General features: G+C 38.2%; 1 protein-coding gene across 1 annotated transcript in view; it reads right to left on the bottom strand.

The window, feature by feature from the left end:
* The window catches only part of GSAP (gamma-secretase activating protein), a 90,363-nt gene that overhangs the window by 32,832 nt on the left and 34,707 nt on the right, over window positions 1-22,824 (bottom strand). Inside the window, 8 exon segments of the mRNA XM_021102559.1 lie at window positions 2,300-2,382; window positions 2,933-3,002; window positions 4,803-5,020; window positions 5,155-5,247; window positions 10,622-10,699; window positions 12,599-12,676; window positions 20,959-21,044; window positions 21,987-22,030. Coding sequence (XP_020958218.1) covers window positions 2,300-2,382; window positions 2,933-3,002; window positions 4,803-5,020; window positions 5,155-5,247; window positions 10,622-10,699; window positions 12,599-12,676; window positions 20,959-21,044; window positions 21,987-22,030 — 750 coding nt within the window.

Genomic DNA, 22,824 nt, shown 5'->3' with positions numbered 1-22,824 from the left:
TTGTTTTGTTTTTTTTTTCAGAAAATTAACATTTTTTAACAATCATTGCAAATTTACTATGTGCCATATACATTTCTAAGCATTTTACATGTGCAATATCTTTTTTTTAATTACTCAAATGAATTTATCACATCTGTAGTTGTATAATGATCATAACAATCCAATTTCACAGGATTTCCATCAGGTATTTGTTTAGAAGTTAAATGTCCTGGATTTTACTGACATGCAATATTCCTGTGAAAACCAACATCACAGGGATGGAGAAATAAATTTCCAGGACATTTCAAGCAACTGAGTTCTCCGCTGTGACAGGAGAAAGCCTGTGATAAAAATCAATGTGTGTTTCTCTTACGGAAATTTCCCTACAGCTTTAGGTTATAAATAGCATCTTAAAATAGGTATAATAAGGCTTACTGTCTGCAAAGCATAATTCAGAATTATCTGTGTGAGAGCACCAAATTTTCTAGTATCTTAAATCCAATTCCACTATTTACAGAAATAATGTCTCCATACAGACTATGAAATTAATGTTTTCTATTGTGACAAGTATTTATTAAGGATATAGCATTAAGAACATTTGAAGATTAGAGAAAAGTAAATGATTTACATCATTGCTAAAGATAATCACGGAATCATAGAATTTCAGGATTAGGTGAGACCTTTAAGGTAACCTGGTCCAACTACAAAGTTTAAAGCCCAGTGGTAAACCCTAACGCCAGCTCCATACGCAGTGGTTATAACTTTCGGGTTTTTTATATTGCACTTTGAGTAGGACTTTCTGATGTCACTCTCTACGTCCGCACGGTTCCTCTGCCCCAGAGAGTCAGGGGAAATGCAGATGTGAAGAACTGCCTATCAGGTTGACACTCTCACACAACATCCAACTAACACCTGCATCATCTTTGAACACAACCCTGGGAACTAGAGGTCCTGTCCCAGCCTCCCAGACACTGAACACAGGACAGCGATGGCCAGGGTTGGGTGGTGAGGGGAGGAAGCTGAAATGCGCATTTCCCGCCTCTGGGGAGGGGGTGGGGGGGTAGGGGTTAACCTGCAAACTTCCTGCCACATTACCGCAGAGTCTGCAAGTATATTCACAAGCGTTCTTCAAACAGTGAGGGCCTGGAGGAGAAACAAGCTCAGATCTTTCCCTTATAATTTTACAGTGAGGCATGAAAGTTTAATAACTCTAACAGTGAGAGACCGAAAGGGCCTTTGGAAAAACACTTCCATTGTGCATACCAAAAATTTAGGAATTAATGAAAACACACTTGATGTGCCATTTTTTTAAGGACTGTATTTAAATAGCCTAAAAACAAAATGGGGGAGTTCCCTGGTAGCCTAGTGGGTTAAGGATCAGGCCTTGTCACTGCAGTGGTGCAGGTTCGATCACTGGCCCGGGAATATCTGCATGCTGTGGGTGCAGCCAAAACCAGAGATATATGTCATAAAATAAATATATAGTTATAAAATAAATATTTTATGTATAAAATTAAAAAAAGGAGAAATGTTAAAATTTATCCAAGTACTTATTTTCCTGTGTCTGTGTTCCCTGAATTAAATTTATTTTTCTAAATGCTTTTTGGATACAAATGCCTGCCTCGAGACTGAGCACACAGTAGTTCTAACATCTCAGTATGCAAGGAAGAGAGGCAGAAACTTTTTCAAGGTTTTCACTTTCCAACAAAGCTCAGCTTACTGAACCACGTTCAAGAGAAAATGAATAATGTTTTCTCTTGAAACATCTCTTCCCAATTAAAAGGAAGGGAGTCTGGACCAACAGGAAGAAAAGGTTGGACTGAGTGAATTTGCTTAAGATTATTGACTTTTACTGTTCTTGCAGCTCTAGAGTTATCACAGATTTTCTTTCTAAAGCTGGGGGGAAAGGTCATGAAGGTGCTAATCTACTAAGTAAATAGAATGGCTCAGAACAGCAGTGGTCCAGCCATTCCTCCTTTAAAAAAAACTCTAAGAAATATTTTCACCCCCTAAAAAATGTAAAAATGAAAAAATGTAAAAACGAAAACCATTTGTAGATGATAGAGGTTGAATTCTGCTTGGACACAGGAAGAATAACACACATGCTGTGCCTTCTCCTTCGGTTCTACGGCTTTATGGAAAGATCTTTGGCCAAGAGCAAGGATTCACTGTTATTTTTTCTGCTGAAAAACTTCAACTCAGATTCTTATGAGTCCAAATAGAAGTGAACACACAACTTTGGTTACTGTGACAGGGATGCGCCACAGTAACCACTGTGAATTAATTTTAATTACATAAGGAGTATAACGTGTTAACTTACTGTATCCCAGGTGAGCAGTGAGGAATATGGCAGGAGTGTATCCATGTTACTTGTCTCGGGATAGATGCTCCAATATGAAGATGCTGAGTAAATTTGGAGGGGGGAGGGAAACAGTTTAATAGGAAGAATAAGGCAGTAGACACTGTAATTCACTGAAACAAGCAAACGAACAAAAGTTTTCATTGCCTTACCCTTCATCCTCAAAAGGCAAATCATTATGGCTCTAACTGCTGATTAAAATGTTCAGGATCTACTTTTTACGATGCAATTAATTTCCCCCCAAATTATTTGGCACTTACATCTATCCTAGTGACATTACACCACTTGACACAGAACCAGCCAACACAATACTGAGCTACGAAAGTTACCGAAAAAAAAAAAAAAAAAACCACTAATAAGGTTATAGAATCAAGATCATATCTTATATCTCATCGGTCTCAGAACAGCCTCAGCTTCTTCCAAAACCACAAGAGAATAAAACTTAATTAGCTGCTGACTACAATAGAAAAAAAAAAAAAAAAAAAAAAAAAAGGAGGCTCCTAACCAGCATTTTGACAGATTGAGGTATTATCAATTTACTAATTTCCCGCAAGCAAAAAGGTCAACTTCACATGCACCATCAGCAACACCTACCAATTATAAACTCCTGAATGAGGTCAAATGAATGGCAAGCAGAGATGTTCTCAGAAATCCATTGAATAATCTTTAAAAATAAGAAGACAGCTCTGTTGGTATTTAGATCTGCACCCTGCCCCCACCACCAAAGAAGTACAAAATATACATGAATCTTTAAAAATTGTATCTCTCTTTTCTAGCTGCCTAAGAATACACTCATTTCTACACTATCTTCAAGATAACATAACGCAAGGCTGTGTGGGTAAAGCAGTGCTATAAATGAGGTCTTTCTCATACATCATTTTAATAAATGCCCTTGGCTGGGATCCCAGTAAACCTTCAACCTAACCTTTGTTTTTGCTAGAGTAGGACATTACAGCAAAGTAGCTGTGTGAAGTGCTGTGAGAAACGGATGAAAAGCAAACCAAACCACTGAGCATGGAGGCAGCAGACCTGGGTTGGAATTCCAGCTCAGTCACACCATTAAATTGTTGTGAGCATGGCTATGCTATCCTCCCAAGGAAAGTACAATCCCTGTTATATCAACAATTCTCTCAAGCTCTGTTAACTACCCGTACCTGCTGCAGGAATGAAACTCCTTGTTCCCAGCTTTGGAATTGATGGCTTGCCTAGCCATAGAGCACTCTCACATTTCTGCTCCTACCAATAAGTTTTTCTTATTTCCAAACCTTCCAAACCTATTCATGCCAGTTGTACTTATTTTCACAATTCAGTAAGTTAATAAAATACTACCATAGACAAATGACATATGGATGGGTTTGTCTATGGTAATATTTGTCAAAAAGAATGCTGGTGGGTCAATAAATGTTGAATATTTTGGAAAGACTCAAAGGCATGTCTCTAAAATACTTATTTAAAAAAAACTAGATGTGAGAAACTATAAAAAATTGAGAAAAAAATTGCCTGATGTACACAAATTGCTTTGAAAGTATCTTTATTTTTTTATTTTTTTTTAACTATTTTATTTTTTATTTTTTTTATTTTTTTTAAATTTTTTATTACTCAAATGAATTTATCACATTGAAAGTATCTTTAAACTACAGACCTTCTTAGAGAATATAATGTAAAGAAAAGAAAAATAAAGTAACTAGAAGAACTGTACAGGAACAGATAAAGCCAAGACATTACTACTGCCTTTATGTCAGAAAAATGATTTTGAATTCCAATTAACTTATATGCAAAGAAAGGGCCTTAATCTACAACAAAAGATAGGTGTGTAAATGTACATTTATATGTTTCAGGTTAAAATAAAACACTTAGGGTATTTTTTTCAATTGAACCACCACCCGTTGCCCCAATAAAGTCTAATGGAGGATTTCTCCAACATCATAGGATGGCTGTAAAATTAAATAAGATGTATGAAAGTGTTCCATGAACTATAATGTGAAATATAAATATAAACGTAAGTTACCTCTATTTAAAATGTAATAAGAAGATTTTATTTACCACCAGATCTTAGACCTTTTGATGATATACACCAAATATACCAGGAGAAAAAGTTGATATTTTAGAAACTATTGACTGAGCAGTTTCTTGGAATGTTCCCAATATAGCTAACATTTACTCACGATATGGAAAGGAGAACCATCAAAAGAACAGGCATGCCCTCACAGTCTGAGGTCTGTGTCCATAAAAAAGGAGCACAGGGATATGCTCCCTTTTTTTTTTTTTTTTTTTTTTTAAAGGGCTTTGCCTTTTATTATCCTTGTATCCTTGTATCCTTTTGAGAGAATATGTTCAAGTTAGGACAGAGCCATCAACCTTGCTTGCCTACCAAATGAAAACAACCCCTGTTCATTGCAACCGCTAACTGTCCACATCTTACGCTGTCCATTTGCCTGCGTTCAGACTGAAGCTCAACTCCCACCTTGGCTTCCGTTTGCCGTGGGTCTCGGCCACACGAGAGCACGCAGTGCATCAAGGCCATCTTCTCACAGTCCAGCCGGGCGTTCCACAGGAACTCCAACAAATAGGACTGGTTGAGGAGCGCCCTATAGAGCTTTCCAGAACACCGATCCAGAACCAGGGACCCTGATAGGGACTGTAAAGGGCGATGAGGTAGCAGATCAATCACTTCGTTGTTTCCTAGCCAAAAAAAAAAAAAAAAAAGTAGATCAGCAAAGAAAAAAAAAAAAAAACCCTCTCCTCCAAACACAAATATTAATGCTTAAAACAAACTCAAGTGGACCGTGTTCATGAGATAAAAACTATCACCATACCTGTCAGAAACAGACTGTGGCAGATCAGGTCTGGATGCTGAATGTTAAGTAGGTGAAAGAAATGACCGGGTAAGTAAACAGCCACATAATAATCTGTGGAAGAGAAAGAGTTCAGTCTTCTCCAGGCAGCAAGAGCTGTATAGGCACAGATAAAGCCAAGAACTGTACGGTAGCTCTTATTTTTCTCTGAGCATTTTAAAACACAAAAGGTTTGACCAATATAATAATAAGCTGTCTGTTTATTTCGTCTTACTCTCAAGCTCTCATTTATTTCTCTCTGAGGCTAATTTTTTTTTCAGATATTTGGCCATGGTTATCTTAATTTATATCTGAAGCTTCGTTTCTCAGGGAATTGCAGTTTTAAATCAACCTAAATGAGCTCAGAGAGAAAATTAGAGAAAAACAATCCAGCAACATAAATTATTCCTTAATATGACAAGCTAGAAAGAGCTTGTAAAACAGCTCCAAAAGTTAGTTCCCTGTGTTTAACTACCACTCACTGTCATCACGAGCATTATCATCACCAGCATCATTTTCTCTAAAGAACCTTTACACTAATATTCACCACAGAAAAATCTCTGCAAGCATTCTGACACTTGGTGAAGTACAAATGTGTTTGCTTGCATAGCTAGCTGCCTGGAATTCAAAGTTTCCCAGTCCCTGCAATATTTTTGTACAAAGAACAATTTGTATACAAATTGAGACAAGGTAAAATAAATAAATAAATAGGTTTCTGGCTAATGGGAGGGTAGAAATAGCTCATGCCAATAATTTCGCTAGGATCTTAGAAAAACGGAGAAATTCATATAATAATGGTAAATTTCATATAGATAAAACACGTAGATTATGTGAGCCAGCTAGACTCTTTTTTTTTTTAACCTGAGATCAAAGAAATAAATGCTAATCATTTGCATAGAAGGTATTCTGTGGAAGGGAAAGGAGAGGATGTAAAACCCTAACCAGCTGACTTTCAGTTACCATGGATTAAGTGATGTTAAACTACTTAACACAAGTGGGTGAAATAACGTTATCATCATGGCAACGCCTAAATAGAAAAACGCAAATAGAGGCGTAGTAGGGCAGAGTGGAAAGGCATCAAATGACCTAGTTTAACTCCTAGCCCTACCACTTAACCAGTTATTTAGATACTAAGTCTCTGGGAGAGGTGGCATTTGGAAATAGATGAGAGTGTTTTGAGTTGTCACAAGGAGTCCTACTGCCACTTGATGAATGGGCTCCAGGGATGCTGAATCCCTCAGTGTGCAGGACACTCTCACCAGAAACATCAATAGTACCTGCAATAAATAGGCTGAATGACGGCTCCCACGGATGTTTGTGTGGTAATCCCCAGAGCCTGAGAATATGTCACTTTAAGGGATGAAAGGGACCTTGCAGATGTGATTAAGGATCGTGAGATGGAGAGGGTCCCCTGAATTATCCAAGTGGATCCAATGTGATCAAAAATGGTTCTATAAGAGGGAGGAAGCAGAGATTTGACTACAGAAGAGAAGACCCCATGATGACGAAAGAGATTGGAGCGATGTGGTCTCAAGCCAAGAAAGAAGACTCTAGATCCTGGAGGAGGCGAAGAATGAATTCTTCCCTGGAATCTCCAGAAGGAACCATTTCTTCCCCTACCGACCCCTCAAGATTCACTCATTTCAGAATTCTAACCTCTGAAACTGAAAGACAGTATGTTGTTTACTTCAAAGCTAACTTTGTGGTGATTTCCTATCGCAGCAATAAGAAACTAACATAGGAGACACTAGCAGAAGCCTGGGCACACGTCACAGACATTCTGAGCCTCAGTTTCATTTTCAGTAAAATGGAGAAAACACCACCAAGAAAAATTGTCATAAGAATCAACATAACATAAAAAAAACCACTTAGCAATATAGTATTCATTTTTAAAATGGTAGTTTTTTGATGCACAAACATATTTCCTATTTTATCTCATTTCTTTTGTATTTTACTGAAGTATAGTTGATTTACAATGTTGTGTTAATTTCTGCTGTTCAGCAAAGTGATTCAGATATACACAGATAGATATACAGATATATATATTCTTTTTCATATTCTCTTCCATTATGGTTTATCACAGGATATTAGATAAACCATAAACCCTGTGCTATACAGTAGGACCTTGTTTATCCATTCTATACGTAATAGTTTGCATCTGTTAACCCCAAACTCCCAGTGCATCCCTCTCCTACTCCCCCGCCCCCCCGCTTGGCAATCACAAGTCTGTTCTCTGTGTCTGTGAGTCTGTGTCTGTTCATGAATAAGTTAATTTGTGTCATATTTAAGAGCAACATCATATGGTATTTGTCTTTCTCTTTCTAACTTCACTTAGTCTGATAATCTCTAGGTCCATCCATGTGACTGCAAACGGCATCATTTCATTTTTTTTAAATGTATAAACATATCTTTCTTGTATAGAGGTGTTGGGGCTCATGGAAAACTTTTCCCAAAACGCTATTCCTTAATATTCCATCAATATAAGCCCCTGTTAACAGCATGACAATTCAAGAAAGTTGTACACATTAGATAGCAAAAACGACATCACTCAAAAAGCAATACTGTTGTTAATAAAAAATTCCCTCTAGAACAGTTTTAATCTTGGGTACAATTTTGTGCCTATATAATAAAATCGTTTTAAGAAGGAAAGACGACTTATGTAAGATAGCCAATTTTTACAAACCTCTAATTTTTCTGCCTCTCCACATTTTGAGGACAATAGACTTAGATCATGGCTTCCCTTTTCAAGAGTCATTCCCAGGGGTTAAAAAAAAAAAGGGAAGGATACCTTTGACCTCACCAAATGCTAAGGTTTTTTTAGTGGAAAGTTTCCCACATCACCCTCGATAGGGGATGCTGATATAGCACTCTTGATAAGAATCAAGTCCCAGATCCAGGAAACCTTCTATTTATCTCTCTTACCACAGGAAGCAGTAGAATCAGGCCTCTCTAAAGCGATTTCCCACAGGTTCAGAGCGCATGTTAAAAACTGCTACACACTGGCCCACTTAGCGTAAGTTCTCTCTCCACATAAATTGTATCATTCCAAATGAAAGTCTTTCTTTGTAACAATGGGAATGGACATAGAGAATATTATGCTTTAGTAAAAGAACTCAGACAGAGAAAGACAAATAGTCTAGGTTATCACTTACATGTGGAATCTAAAAAAAGAAAACAAGTATATATAACGAAACAGAGGCTGACTCAGACAGAGAACAAACAAGTGGTTACCAGTGGGAAGAGGGAAGGAGGGACAAGACAGGTAGGAGATGAAGAGATACAAACTATTATGAATAAAATAAGATACAAGGATATACTGTACAGCACAGAGAATTATAGCCATTATTTTATAATAACCTTAAATGTAGTATAATCTATAAAAACACTGAATTACTATGTTGTACACCTGAAATCAAGATACTACTGTAAATCAACTATACCTCAACTTTAAAAAAAGACCAAAAATGAGTTCCCTTGTGGTGCAGTAGGTTAAGGATCCAGCATTGTCTGGTTAAGGTTAAGGATTGGATTCGATCCTTGGCCCAGGAACTTCCACATGCCATGGACCCAAAAAAAACAAAAATAAAAACAAAACAAACAAACAAAAAAGCTTCTTATGGACTTTCTTATCATTTTGGTTCTCACTTTGCATAGTTCCTTCACACCTTCCTAAATGTCATGACAGTAGACAGACTGGGGACTAGGGGTATAAGAAAATATCAAAGAATCCATGCGCTCTAAACCTGAAGCTTTTCTTTTTCTTTTTTCTTTATTGTTGAGTCTAGTTGATTCACAATGTTTCATCAAGTTCTGTTATACAGCAAAGTGACCCAATCACACACATTTCCCTGTGCTGTCCAGTAGGGTTCCATTGCCCATCCATTTCCAATACAACAGTTTGCATCCAAAAAACCCGCAAAATGCCCATCTATCCCACTCCCTTCCCTTTCCCCTTGGGAACCCCAAGTCCTCTCTCCTTGGCCATGATCTGCTTCTGTTTTGTTGGGGTTTTTTGATAGGATTGTCTGTTTCATATTTTAGAATCCACAAATAAGTGATATCATCTGGTATTTGTCTTTTTCTTTCTGGCTTACTTCACTTAGTATGAGTGTCTCTAGGTCCATCCATGTTGCTGCAAATGGCATCAGTTTGTCTTTTTATGGCTGAATTATATATATATATATATAATATATATATACATATACCACATCTTCTTAATCCATTCATCTGTCAATGGATATCTAGGTTGCTTCCATGTCTTGTCTGTTGTGAATAGTTCTGCTATGAACATAGGGGTGCATATATCTCTTTAATATACTGTGCCATGTCCTATATGCAGGCAAGCAACAATCCTGTTTAGTCTTGTGCTAACCTTTTTGTGCCCCTCATCCTAACACAGAAAAGCAGCTTTTGGAGTTCCAGTTGTGGCTCAGTGGAAACGAATCTGCATCCATGAGGATGCAGGTTCAGTCTCTGGCCTCGTTCAATGGGTTAAGAATCCGGTGTTGCCGTGAGCTGTGGTGTAGGTCGCAAGGGCGGCTTGGATCTGGCATTGCTGTGGCTGGTGGCTACAGCTTCGACTGGACTGCAAACCTGAGAACCTCCATATGCTGTGGGTGCAGCCCTAAAAAGACAAAAAGACCAGAAAAAGAAAAAAAGCAGCTTTAAGGAGGAAAGTATAACAAAACCCTTCTTTGTATTCTTCATTATAGACTAGCTTAATATGCTTAAGCCTAATATTCAAGTTCCCTTTACCACATTTACTTGATAAAAAACGACACACTCAAGCTGACCCATAAATCATTTATGGGACTTGGAAGCTTTGTGCAATTAGCAAAGAGGAATGGAGAATTTCTCGAGGGCCTTTGTCCCTCTAGAATCAAGGGACAATATGATTGATTATTTCTCATAGGCTTTTAGGAAACATCTCATTCACTGCCATCATTTTTATACCAACAAATGGCTTTTTAGGATTGCTACTAAAAACCTAAGAAAGCTCAAGCCTAGGTTCTCCAAGAAGGGAGACGCATCCCTTCAAGGCTGGTGAGAGAGAAAATCTTCCCCTATCAGGCTTCAAAAAGATCAGGCGTTCCCTTCGCGGCACAGCAGAAACCAACTCGACTAGTATTCACGAGGACACAGGTTCCATCCCTGGCCTTACTCAGTGGGTTAAGGATCCGGCGTTGCTCGGATCCTGCATTGCTGTGGCTATGACGTAGGCCGGAAGCTACAGCCTCAACTCAGCCTGGGAACTTCCATGTGCCACAGGTGCAGCCCTAAAAAACAAGACAAAACAAAACAAAAATCAGTGGTAGTCATTACAACTGGAGTTCCAAAGAGGCATGAGAAAAAGGGGTGCACGACAGAAAAATGAGCCATAGAGGGCTGAGGCATAACACGTACTGGAAGGAAGGGTCAGAACAGAGAGATGCCTAAGCCTCTCACTCACCAAGGTTGAGAAAAGTAACGCCCTTTGTCACACCTGAGTCCACACTCTCAAGAGCAGCAGTGAAGGTCTTGCTGTGCCCTGGGGAGAGAGAATGTGAAGCCATAGAATGGAAGTTAAGAAACAAAGAGCTGGAATTCCACCCAAAGCAGTGACTATGCCATGCTCTCAATATTTAGAAACTGTGAGATCCAACAACACATGTGTCTTCGGGGTCCTAGAGCTCCTGGTTCTCCATCACTCTCCAAAAGCCAGCACAGGAGATGGATCACCCGGTGCCATCACCAGTCAGTGGCTGTTCTGGGCTTATGCACAACTTAGACCTGAAACTGTTGTGCTGGGACAGGATCTGAAGAAATCTACTTAAGGACCCAAGCAAGAGGTAGAAGAAACCAGGTGACTCACTGGCTCTTCTGCCTCAGATTCACTGCCACACTCTTGCAACCACTAAGGCCCAGGAGGCCTCTCCAAATCACTTAGGAATCCCACTGTGAGTTAGAAAGGGTGTTGAACTACCTGCTAATCTCAGTGGGCTTCACTCTCCACTCTTCTAACTCTTCATCACAGTTATTAGCTCTTAATAAAACTCTCAGGAAAGTTTAATTGTTTTAATCACTAGAAAAATGAAAACTCTGCACAGTTATCAAACTCGTACTACTAAAGTATGTCTTCTGAAGTTATTTATTTATTTACTTATTTATTTCTTGTCTTTTTTTAGGGTCGCTCCCATGGCACATGGAGGTTCCCAGGCTAGAGGTCTAAGTGGAGCTGTTGCAGACGTCCTACGCCACAGCCACAGCAACGTCAGATCCAAGCCACGTCTGTGAACTACACCACAGCTCATGGCAATGCTGGATCCTTAACCCACTGAGCGAGGCCAGGGATCGAACCCACAACCTCATGGTTCCTAGTTGGATTCGTTTCCACTGTGCCACGATGGGAACTCTCTTCTGAAGTTACTTTTAGTTTCTTCATTTTTAAGTTCTTCAACTTTTTTACTTTCATCTCTAACTTCTAAAGGTAATACTAGGCAATCCTAGAGAATAAATTCTGGTGTGGTCTAACATAAATTTTTTTTTATTTTGAAAATTCTAATTTTAAAAAATTTTAACTCTAGCCATAGTACGTACTACACAAATGTTAATTTTAATTTTAAATGAACAAACAAAATAAATACTCTTTAGCATGGTTCAGGCCTGAAACTATTAAAGGGCACAGTGTGACCAACTACAGAACTAGAAAAGATTGGGCACTCGACTCCTGTCCCACAGGCTGACTGCTGACATGGAAATTTCTCTTTTATTTTTCCTTTTATGGCCACACCTGTGGCATATGGAAGTTCCCCGGCTACAGGTCAAATTGGAGCTACAGCTGAGGCCTACACCACAGCCACAGTAACACTGGATCCAAGACACATCTATAACCTATGCCTCAGCTCGTGTCAACACCGGATCCTTAACCCACTGAGCAAGGTCAGGGGTTGAACCTGGATCCTCAGGGACACTATGGTAGGTTCTTAACCCACGGAGCCGCAATGGGAACACCAACATATCAATTTCTTGGGCCACAGATGTGTGAAATGAAATAAATGTATATTAGTTCTAAGTCAGAGATCATGAAAGCTTTTAACAAAAACCCTATACAAGTTAACTCTATGGGTTACTTTCTAATTAATAATAACATGCAAACACACACACTTTGGGCAAATACATCCATTAAGATTGGTCTACAGGCCTGTAAAAAAGATACAAGTCAGGCAAAAATATATTACAACATATTATTTAAAATATAACATAAAAATAATTAGCTAAATATTCATCACTAGTGAATTTCTTTAGGAAACATTATTATATACAGATGTACACTGTACTGATCAAATTTGTTACAAGGTAAAAAGACTTTAAAAAATCTATGAAATTTGCTGCTATTTGGAAAAAATGATTATGTACAAGTCAAAAATTGAGAAAAAAGAAAAAGTACCTTTATGAAAGTAAAACACTGAATATGTGATTTGTTCCTGAGGGTCAGGGCTCGGGCAGTAACATACACACAGACTTCCTAGAAGGAAGAAGGCATTTAGTAGAACTTAAAAGAATCATAGACAAATAAAAAGTTTCCTAAGCCCCTTAACCTTACTGCTCTTTATTTAGATACACTGCCTCAACCTGCCTCACAGATTATTCCCAAATCCTAGAAAGGGACTATTAACAGGTTGCTAAGAACTTTCAGCTCAACAATTCCTCAGCGCATGCTACAAGCAGTGCACTGTGGTAGCCTCCTGAAGGCTGGCTAGGAAAACGGACAGAGGCACGGAAGTCTGGAGAAGCTTCATGAGATTCTCCTGAGATACATATACGGCCCTGCACTCTTTTTTAGCTTGCTTTCCAGTCATTATTAATGGCAACAGACCCTAGTTCATTGAAAATGTGTCTCCTCTTTAAAGAAAGTTTCCGGTTTTCTTGTTTACCTAGAATGGAAGGCAAACTGGGATAACAGGAGCAAGTGTGGCGGTGTGTGAGCCCGTGCCCACCCATGTTTGGGTCACCAAGGGCCAGGGCCCAAGAGCAAAGGAGAATTTCCAGCATAGAGCCTGAACAGCCTCACTGACCCCACCACTCCATAACCACCTCTGCCTCCCAGCTGCTTCAGCTTGTTCACCATCTTGAGTAGCCATTGTTATCTAGACAGACTAGCTAAGGCCACCAATGACCCACAAATGGGGACATTATACTTAAAACTGATAACCTCTATTCTAATGCCAGCATTTATGTGATTCCCTGAAACAGCAGATCTCCAGGGTGGAAAGGGACTCAACAAGGAGTGTAGAAACCTGGGTTCTAATCCCAGAGTGAATATTAACTAGCTGTGTGAATGAAATCATTATTCTACTTCAGTAAATGGCAATATTTCCTCTACCATACTGCTACTAGAATTCCTTTATCAATGAATCATGGTAGGAAAAAAAAAAAAAAAAAAAAGGCCCATTTTCCCTAAGAAGGCTAATTAAAGACATTTTAAAGCATTCTGTTATAATAATTATCATTTGTGACTTTTTAATGACTTTTAAAGACTGCAATATATTGTTAGAAATTCATTGTATTGCAATATCTTAAACACAAAATAACAAAACAGAGTAACTTTATCAGATAAAAAAGTAACAGTTCTTTTAGAGTTGAAATTACTGCTATGCTTAATGAGTACAGAGTGATAATACCTTTTCTTTCAAATTACAGCAGACTCGCTAAGAACAAAATAATGCTATGCTAAAGCAAAAACAAAAATAATAATTATAAGAGTTACAAAAGTCCCATGTACCACTTGGACTACTTTCATAAAGTAAACATACTACCAGCAAAAACCTTATTGGTTTGTCCTGTTCTTTTATATTCTATGATCACAAGGAGAAACATTCTTAGCAAACAGAGTTAAAACTTCAGCCTCTCAGTATTTTGAACACTATGATAAAATAGACTTTAAGAAATATTTAACAAGATGATACTCTGATGGAAATAGTAGACAGAGAGTAAATGTTAAGAATTCTGTTTTAATGTAGAACCAAATTTTAATTTGATAAAACTATTTGAATGTCTCTCTCTTACTCTTTGATGGGAATAAAGTTTTACTAGCTTGAACCTCCTAAGAGGATAAAATTACACAGGGCAATGAAAAAATAACCATTCAAAGAACATAATTGTACAATAAACTTTACCAAGCCTTAAAAACAAAACAAAACAAAACAAACAAAACAAAACAAAAAAAAACTTCAGCCTCTCTTGTAATAAAGAAATAAGAATTAAAAGAAGGCAGCATATTTTTCCTTTCAAATTAGCAAAGTTTTAAAAACAATAATCAACTCTGTCTGTGGAACAGTAGGAAGAACATTCTCAAATGATAGTAGTGGAAGAATGAACTAGGACCTCCCTGAAAAAATAGTTTTGCAGAGGATTAAATATATTCACACCTGCTGACCCAGTAATTCTTCATTTAGGAATCTAGCCTGAGGCATGAAAATGAAACAATAATATAAGGAAGATCATAACCTCCATTCTAGCAAAATCCTCCGCACACCATCCTTTAGAGAATCGAGGTTATTGTTTTCCTTGTTTTGAAGAAAGTTAAAGTGAAATTCAGAATAAACATACCTAATTACATACACCGAGAGCCACAGTCAGATCTCATAAGCAAATATCTCCAAATAGAATGTGGCTTAGACACCCCCTCCAAATTCCAAAGGGAGAATTAAAAAAAATAAAAAATAAAAAAATAAAATTTTTAAAAAGGGCAGAGCAAAGGGAAATGGGCTGTGCACAGGCTCTGCAAAGCTGTTCTATCCCTAAAATTTTCTTTGATAGTAGAAATATTCTAGACCTGTGCTGTCCAATATGGTAGCCACTAGACACACGTGGGCACTGAGTGCTTAAAATGTGGCTAGTGTAACTGAGGAACTCCTTTTAATTTTATTTAATTTTAATCAGCTTAAACAGCCTTATGTGGCTAATGGCTACCATACTGGATAACACAGCTCCGGAGCCCTGGTTCCCAACCCCAAACGTACATTAAAATGACCTGGGCTCACAGATGCCCAGGCTCCACCTAAGATCAACTAAATCACAGCTGGGGGTGAGACTCAGGCATCAGCATTTTAAAAATTTGACTGAAGCAGATTAATTAAATTCTTTAAGCCTCGGTTTCCCCATGTGTAAATAAAGAAAACATAGACCCTCCTTTATATGGTTCTAATGTGAGAGTCAAATGCAGTCATACAGATAAAGCTTTGGCAGAGAAGTTATATCTGGTCATAAAGGTGAACTGCTATTATTAAAATTCCAGGATAATTTTCCTGCTGTTTCTAAGTTGGGGAAAGTCAGAGTTTGAAAAAACAAAGCCTGCTCTTAACGACGTACCCAGAGATATTTAATGAATATTCATCAATGATGAAGATAACATCTAAAAGTTGGCTAGCCTGGGGGAAAACCATGTGGACAATGAAAGCTATTATGGACAAAGTTTTCCAAGGGAAATTATCTCATTGTAAAAGGCTCTATAAAATGCTAAAACACAAGCCTAATTCTGGGAATATTTGTGATTTATCAATGTTGTCATGCGTTCATTCCTTTTTATTGCCATTATTTGTACCGGAAGACGAGTTTATACTTTTCATCCTCACTGCCTCCCGGTAGGTGGTGCACAAGAAAGATTACAGCACTATTGACTTAGAACACACAAGAGTGCACTAAGCACAGCTTTAAAGTTCACTATCAGATAGGGAAAGAATGAGTACATTTTATTTCCTTCAATGCTTTAGGAAGTCTCTGATTCACTCTCCCACTGTAAGAAAATGAATTAGAAAAATCCATATGAACTCATAATCTTAATACATAAGTGGCCTGACATGAGCAGAGCACTTTTGCCCACCACCAACTCTCAATAGCATCCTCGTCATCCAGATGTTAACTTCTAATTCCCTGGAAGGTAGCAGATTTCATTTCTTAGGGCGGAAAAAATCAGGATAGAGATGCTTTTAAGAAGGTAAAAAGTCATGCTGAAAGGACAAAGTAGGTCCTGATGACCCAGTATGTGACAACTGAAACATCAGATGTTATTCTAGCATCATCATTAACGTAAATAGTTGAAGTAAGTTGAGTTTGTCAAAGGCTCTGTGTCTATTGGCATTCCTTTCATGAACCATGTTTTCTGATCTCCACACCAGTGGAAAACTAAACTCCCTATTAGAGAGGGAACAAGATAGAGATTAGACTATTTGCTCTTTCCATTCCTACTTTGCCAAAGTAGATTTTTGTTTGTTCGTTTTAACCAAAAAGGTTTAAATAAGTACTTTTGAAAAGCAACTTGGGAAATTCATTAACTGACAGCCTATCAGTTGAAAACCAAAAGGTTCCTTCTTTGGCTTTTCTCATCTTTGATTTGGAAGCATCCCATCTGAAACAGCTTTATTTTTTAACAATTACTTTTATTAAAGTATAATTGAGTTACAATGTTGTGTCAATTTCTGCTATACAGTAAAATGACCCAGTCATACGTATATATACATTCTTTTTCTCATATTATCTTCCATCATGTTCTATCCTAAGAGATTGGACATAGTTCCCTGTGCTGTACAGTAGGACCTCATTGCTTATCCATTCTAAATGCAATAATCTGCATTTACCAATCCCAAACTCCCCATCCATCCCGCTCCCTTCCCTCTCCCCACTCCCCATTGGCAACCACAAGCCTGTTCTCCATGTCTGTGGGTCTGTGAAAGAGGCTTATTTTTTCTATTTCAAAGCTCACTATGAAAAGCAAGATTTATGTTCTACCCTCCTAGACCTTGCAAGAAAGGAAAAAATAGACTCTTTCACATCTCATGCCAGATTAACCTAGCATTTATTATGATATATTGTAAATAGCCCATTTACAAGTTGCTACTGTTCGTGCAAAATTCCTACTGGAATAAAATAAAAGGAATAAAAAAAGCCCAAAATGAGTGTTTTATGTCTAACAAATTCTTACTGAAGAATCAGGGAAAAACCAACCCTGGTCCCACTCCATGAGCTCTGGATCCCATTGCATCCCACCTTCTAAGCAAATTTTCTCTACTGGCTATTCCTCTCTGCTGTGTATTGTCATCTTCTCTTTTCCTCTAAATATCCTGGAAGCATTTAAACATGCTAAAGTCCCTACTATCTTAAAAAATCATATCCCCTAAATCCTACTTCCCCTTCCAGCCACTGCCTCTCTCATGCCTAATTATCCTGCTATAATTTTTCAACTCCTACCCATCGCTTAACCCAGCACAACCAAAACTGCACCTCAATCACCCAGCACAAACTACCCACAGTGACCTCCACACTTCTGGACCCACCTCTCACCACCTATTAGCAGTCAGCCACTCTCTTTTAAGAAGTCCTTCCAACATCTCACTTGGTTTTCCTCCTGTCTCCCCATACTTTGATTTTCCTTTTTCTTTGGATGTTCTACCTAACCTTTGTGTATTTTTGGTCCTGAATTTTATTCCTAAACCTCTTCCCTTTTGACCTTTACCCATCCCAAGGCTTCAAGTGCCCGTTTTCAAGAATTTCCTTGTTTATCCATCTCCAGTCTCCCTTCTAAGTTCCAGATCTCTTAGTTAACATGTCCAAAACGAAATTCAAAATCTCCCTTTCTAAGCCCCCACAAAACCACTGTACCTGAGTACATGACACCACTATTTCTCCATTTATTTGTACCAGATACCTTAGAACCATGCCTCTCCATCTGGTTTATAAGTACGTTTTCCCAGTTCCATCCTCAAAATTCATCTCGAACCCACCTAGTTCTCTCCACCCCTACTGTCCATCCTAGTTCAAGCCACCCGCATCTCAAATGTACAAATACAAACCATGCTAACTGCTCATGTCCCCCTTTTTCTCTTGCCTCCTCCAATCTATTCTTCACACAGCAGCCACAGCGGTCTCTTAAAAATACATATCTAATCATGTCACTACCTGCTTAAAACACTTCAGGGAAGGCATGTCTGTGGATCCCAAAAGCACCACACAAAAGTTGTTGGGGAACAGGACAGTCATTTAATGCCAAAGTATCACCTCACAGATTACTAATGCAGAGGTTGAAATGCCCTTTTACAAGGGAGCAGGCAGTGGTTACCACTTAACCAAATGACTAAACCTAGCATCACCAATAATAGGACATCCTTGCATTATATGCCTCCTGATCTAGCGCAAATAAAGTTCACAACATCACCTCTGAAGTAGTCTTGCCAAAAATGTTTAACCCACACCTAACCATGCCTTTAGGCCTAAGTTCCAATTTCCATTTAAAGTGGAAAGGGAGGAGTTTCCATTGTGGCACAGTGGAAAAGAATCTGACTAGGAACCATGAGGATGCGGGTTCGAGACCTGGCCTCACTCAGTGGGTTAAGGACCTGGCACTGCTGCGAACTGTGGTGTAGGTCACAGACATGGCTCGGATCTGGCATTGCTGTGGCTGTGGTGTAGGCCAGCAGCTGCAGCTCTGACTGGACCCCTAGCCTGGGAACCTCCATATGCCATGGGTGCAGCCCTAAAAAGCAAAAAAAGAAAAAAGAAAAAAGAAAAAAAAGGAAAGGAAAGAGAAAGCAATTAAATACCTTCACAAAGAAACAATTAGACAAATCCAAAATGTGGGGCATTCCACAAGGCAAAAAATCTGGACTCCAAAATTCCAGTGTTGTGACAAGGAAAAAAAGGGAGCAGAAGAAAGGTGGGAATTAGTCTACTTTAAGAGACCACAAAGACAATACAACCAGATGTAATACATGAAACTTGATAGATCCTGACTTTAAAAGTTATACAGGAGTTCCCATTGTGGCACAGCGGAAACGAATCCAACTAGGAACCATGAGGTTGCAGGTTTGATCCCTGGCCTTGCTCAGTGGGTTAAGGATCCGGCAGCGTTGCCATGAGCTGTGGTGTAGGTCGCAGATGCGACGTGGATCCTGCGTTGCTGTGGCTGTGGTGTAGGCCAGTGGCTACAGCTCTGATAGGACCCCTAGCCTGGGAACTTCCATATGCCACAGGTGCGGCCCCAATAAGATAAAAAGACAAAAAAAAAAAAGTTATACATGTACATACATCTATTCATTTATATGCATACACATGTATACATACACATGAAAAGGACCTCTTAAAAATGTGGAAATTTGAATATGCAACAGTTTATTGATTAACATAATTTATTTCTTTCAGTGATACTGGAACTGAGGTTATGTATGAATATCCTTAACCTAAGGAGACACATGTTGAGTTACAGGTAAAGTGTCATGATGTCTGCAACTTACTTTAATGATTTAGTTAAAAAGAAGAAAATGCTATTTAAATGTGTGGAGAATGATAAAGCTACTATCGTGAATGATATGAGTACTGCCATAAAAGGTAGATGGAAGTTCATTATATTCTTGAACTATTTTGTAAGTTTGAGCATTCTCAAAATAAAATGTCATCATAAGGAAAAAAAAAAAAAAACTTTAATGACCTTATGTCTCTTGGGAAAAAACCTAAAATCCTGCCATGGTCTGCAAAGCCCTACGAGACCTGGCCTCTGCCTAACTCCTCAGCTTTCTCTCACAATGCTCGCCCTCTTGTTCATTCCACTTCAGTCACACTGTTCTTGGTTTATATACATCCTTCAAGCCTCCAGGGAAATATTATTTCCTGCCCTAAACTCTCCAAGACTGGTTTTTGGTGAGAACTGTGGGGCTGAGGGAAACCCAGGGTGGACAGAAAAATACCGAGATGGATCATGAAGGAGTGAGGTGGGAAAAGGAAACAATTTTCAGGACAAAGACAGAATGGGGCAGGAGGTCTTGGAGGGAGGGAGAAACAGGGATGAACTGACGGGAGGAGAAGATTTTTTAAAATACTGGTATCTTCCATTAAACCTCCATTACATGAGCTCATGGCTTCTCATTCATCGAAGGTTTCATGATTCTATTCAGTTACTGTGTGTGCACTTATTCGATGTCAACATCCACAATGAGTATTAATTCTTTACTAAAAAAAAAGTTAAGTCAGTTTTGTTTATCATTGTAGCTCTGAAGCCCAGCACATAGTAAGTGCCCCTAATTGTGGGCTTCGTGATAACTGCATAATTTGGCTTTAAAGGAAGGCAACTTTAGCCTAAGTGCTACTCGACTCAAGTGGTAACTGTCCACTCAAGTTGGGACATTAAAAAATGGCCATTATCTTTAGTTATTAGCATTGATTATTTGGATGATTATTAAGGTTAATGAGCAGGGTTTTTTTTTTTTCCCCACCAGATTCACTGAATGTAATCATACTCCTCTCATTTTCAGGTATTACTTTTTTCCCTATTTTCTCTATCTACAATAAACAGATGTTAAGAGTGGGAGTATTGTCCACTAAGAACTTCATGCCAAGCTTTGATCATCAGCGCAGTAGATTACAGCATGCCTCTTAAAGCAGCCAAGCACATAGGTTTAGAGCCCAAACATCAGTAAACCTGACACTGAAAAGCAGCCCCATCAGAGTATGCCATTTGTTTAAAAAGTGTGCAGGTAAGAAAACGCAGCTTGATAAAATATGAATCCATCCCCTCTATGAGAACAATAATGCAAAAAAAAACTATAGAACAGTAACCTGACTGTGGCTTCTTTTATACTGACAGCAAATTATACAATTACAGTGGAGATGGTAATTTGGTATGCAAAAATCCATATGATCACTTATATAAGAATGTTGCCCTATTATATGTTATTTTCAGGATCCATACAGCTAAATGACAGCTAAATGCATGGAACTCAGGTACAATTAAATAAATCGATAACTAGAACCCAGTCCTACCTGTATGGTTAGTAAAAACACACAAGGTCGGGTGTCTGGACAACTTCTCTTGGTCTTGAATATCATCATATCTAAAGTTGACAAGTCTAAGAACATAAAGGATAAGAAATCGTAAACGCCTTTAAAAAAAGTTCCATCATGAAACATGTGAGTAACCACCATAATTTAACTGCAGAAGTAGAGACATATTCCTGAGAAACTTAAGTAGTTATTATGTCTTTTAAAAAAAATTCTGTAGAACAGTAATTTTTTAACAATACATGGTTCACAAATGGTATAGCCTTGGCGATAGAGAAAAATATATATTACTTCCAAAAATACATATGTTTTTTAAAAATATTACATTTTTAATAATTTTTTCTGATTTTAGACTAATGTTGACGTTGTGTTTAAAAATAACAGAACTAAGTGTCCATGTAGGACAAAATAAAGCTAGTGAAATATGTAAGAGTCTGGGATTATCATTACACTAATTCAAAAAGATTTCCATTTCTTCTGTGTACTTCTGGCCTTGTGTGTATTTTTCTAAAGGTTCTCATGTTTTTATTACATTTAAAATGGACTGGGGAGGGGGGAACCTCACCTTTTGTGTAAAAAGGAAAACAGAAACAAGCAAAGCAATAGACACAGCTCAACTATAAGTTAACTGACCTGTGAAATTCTCTTTGAGGGCAACAAGAAAAAGGTTTTGATGTTTGAATCTAAATGTAGCTCCCTCTGACTCACTGAACCCTTTTATTGAATCACAGAGAGAAGAGCACTTCCAGACATCAAAATAAATAGAGACACTCTACAGAAGTAAATGGCTAGGAAAATCAATATGATTGACTTTACATGAAAAAAACCCTGTGTCCATGCTCGATAATATTGTTCATATTCCCTATGCAGAAGAGAAACAGAAAAGACGACACACGTGCACCCACACATAGAATATCAAAATATCCTTTTATCTGTATACCGCAGATGAGGTACGATCATTCTGCCCACAAGTGTCCATAAAAATTAATAGTAATCTATGAATAACTTACTTGAATCCTGAGTTACTTAATGATATGTCCAAGGGTGCTTCAAACTGTCAAAAAATCAGAACACAAGATAAAGAATGGCATTAGTTAAGTGATGACAGTTCTGGAAACCAGAGCAAAGCTGACAACATTGTGCTTGCCCAATGATGAAGAGCTCCTCTGACCAGCAGCATCTTCAGAAGGCATCCCCCAAGTCCACCGACAGAGAGTGGACTGGGAATGTCCTGGAGTTTACATACACCACGAGCTTGATGTGTATTTATTCCCAAAGGACAAACCTGGCTTCAGATTTGGACCATCATAAATAGGTTGTATAATAAGCCAAGTGGAAGGAGTAGACTTTTACAAGGCATAGATGATCACATTAGAAGGGAAGGACTGGGTGTCTGAAAGAGAAGAGTGAGTCCAAAAAAGGGGGCAGGAGAAGTAAATGAAAGTCTTGTAATGGGATGATATAAGTCCATATTAGACTCTAATATTAATTCTAGTCAAGAAGAATAAGCATGTCCTGCCCATCACAGACAGATATTTGTAACTCCTCACCCCAAGGCTAGCACTCCAAATAGCTTTTCCAGGAATGAGTCTAGATTTGTACTAATTAAAATATACCTTCTCATTGACTTTTCATGTTATACTCACTCCACCATCCTCACATGCTCTTTTGGATCAAATGACATATAATCACTCAAACCTATCTATCACTGACCATGCTACTACCTTCTAATAACCCTTACTCCTACCTATGTTTCTTTACTGTGAGGCATTCAGTTAGCAGACATTGCCTGTACGTATTCTTCTAATCAGGTATATTAATTGCATTTGTTATAGAGATGAAGCCTCG

This window comes from Sus scrofa, chromosome 9 (genome assembly GCF_000003025.6).
Source record: "Sus scrofa isolate TJ Tabasco breed Duroc chromosome 9, Sscrofa11.1, whole genome shotgun sequence".
NCBI lineage: Eukaryota > Metazoa > Chordata > Mammalia > Artiodactyla > Suidae > Sus > Sus scrofa.
Note: the sequence above shows the minus strand (reverse complement) of the source record. Positions and strands in the feature narration are given on the sequence as shown.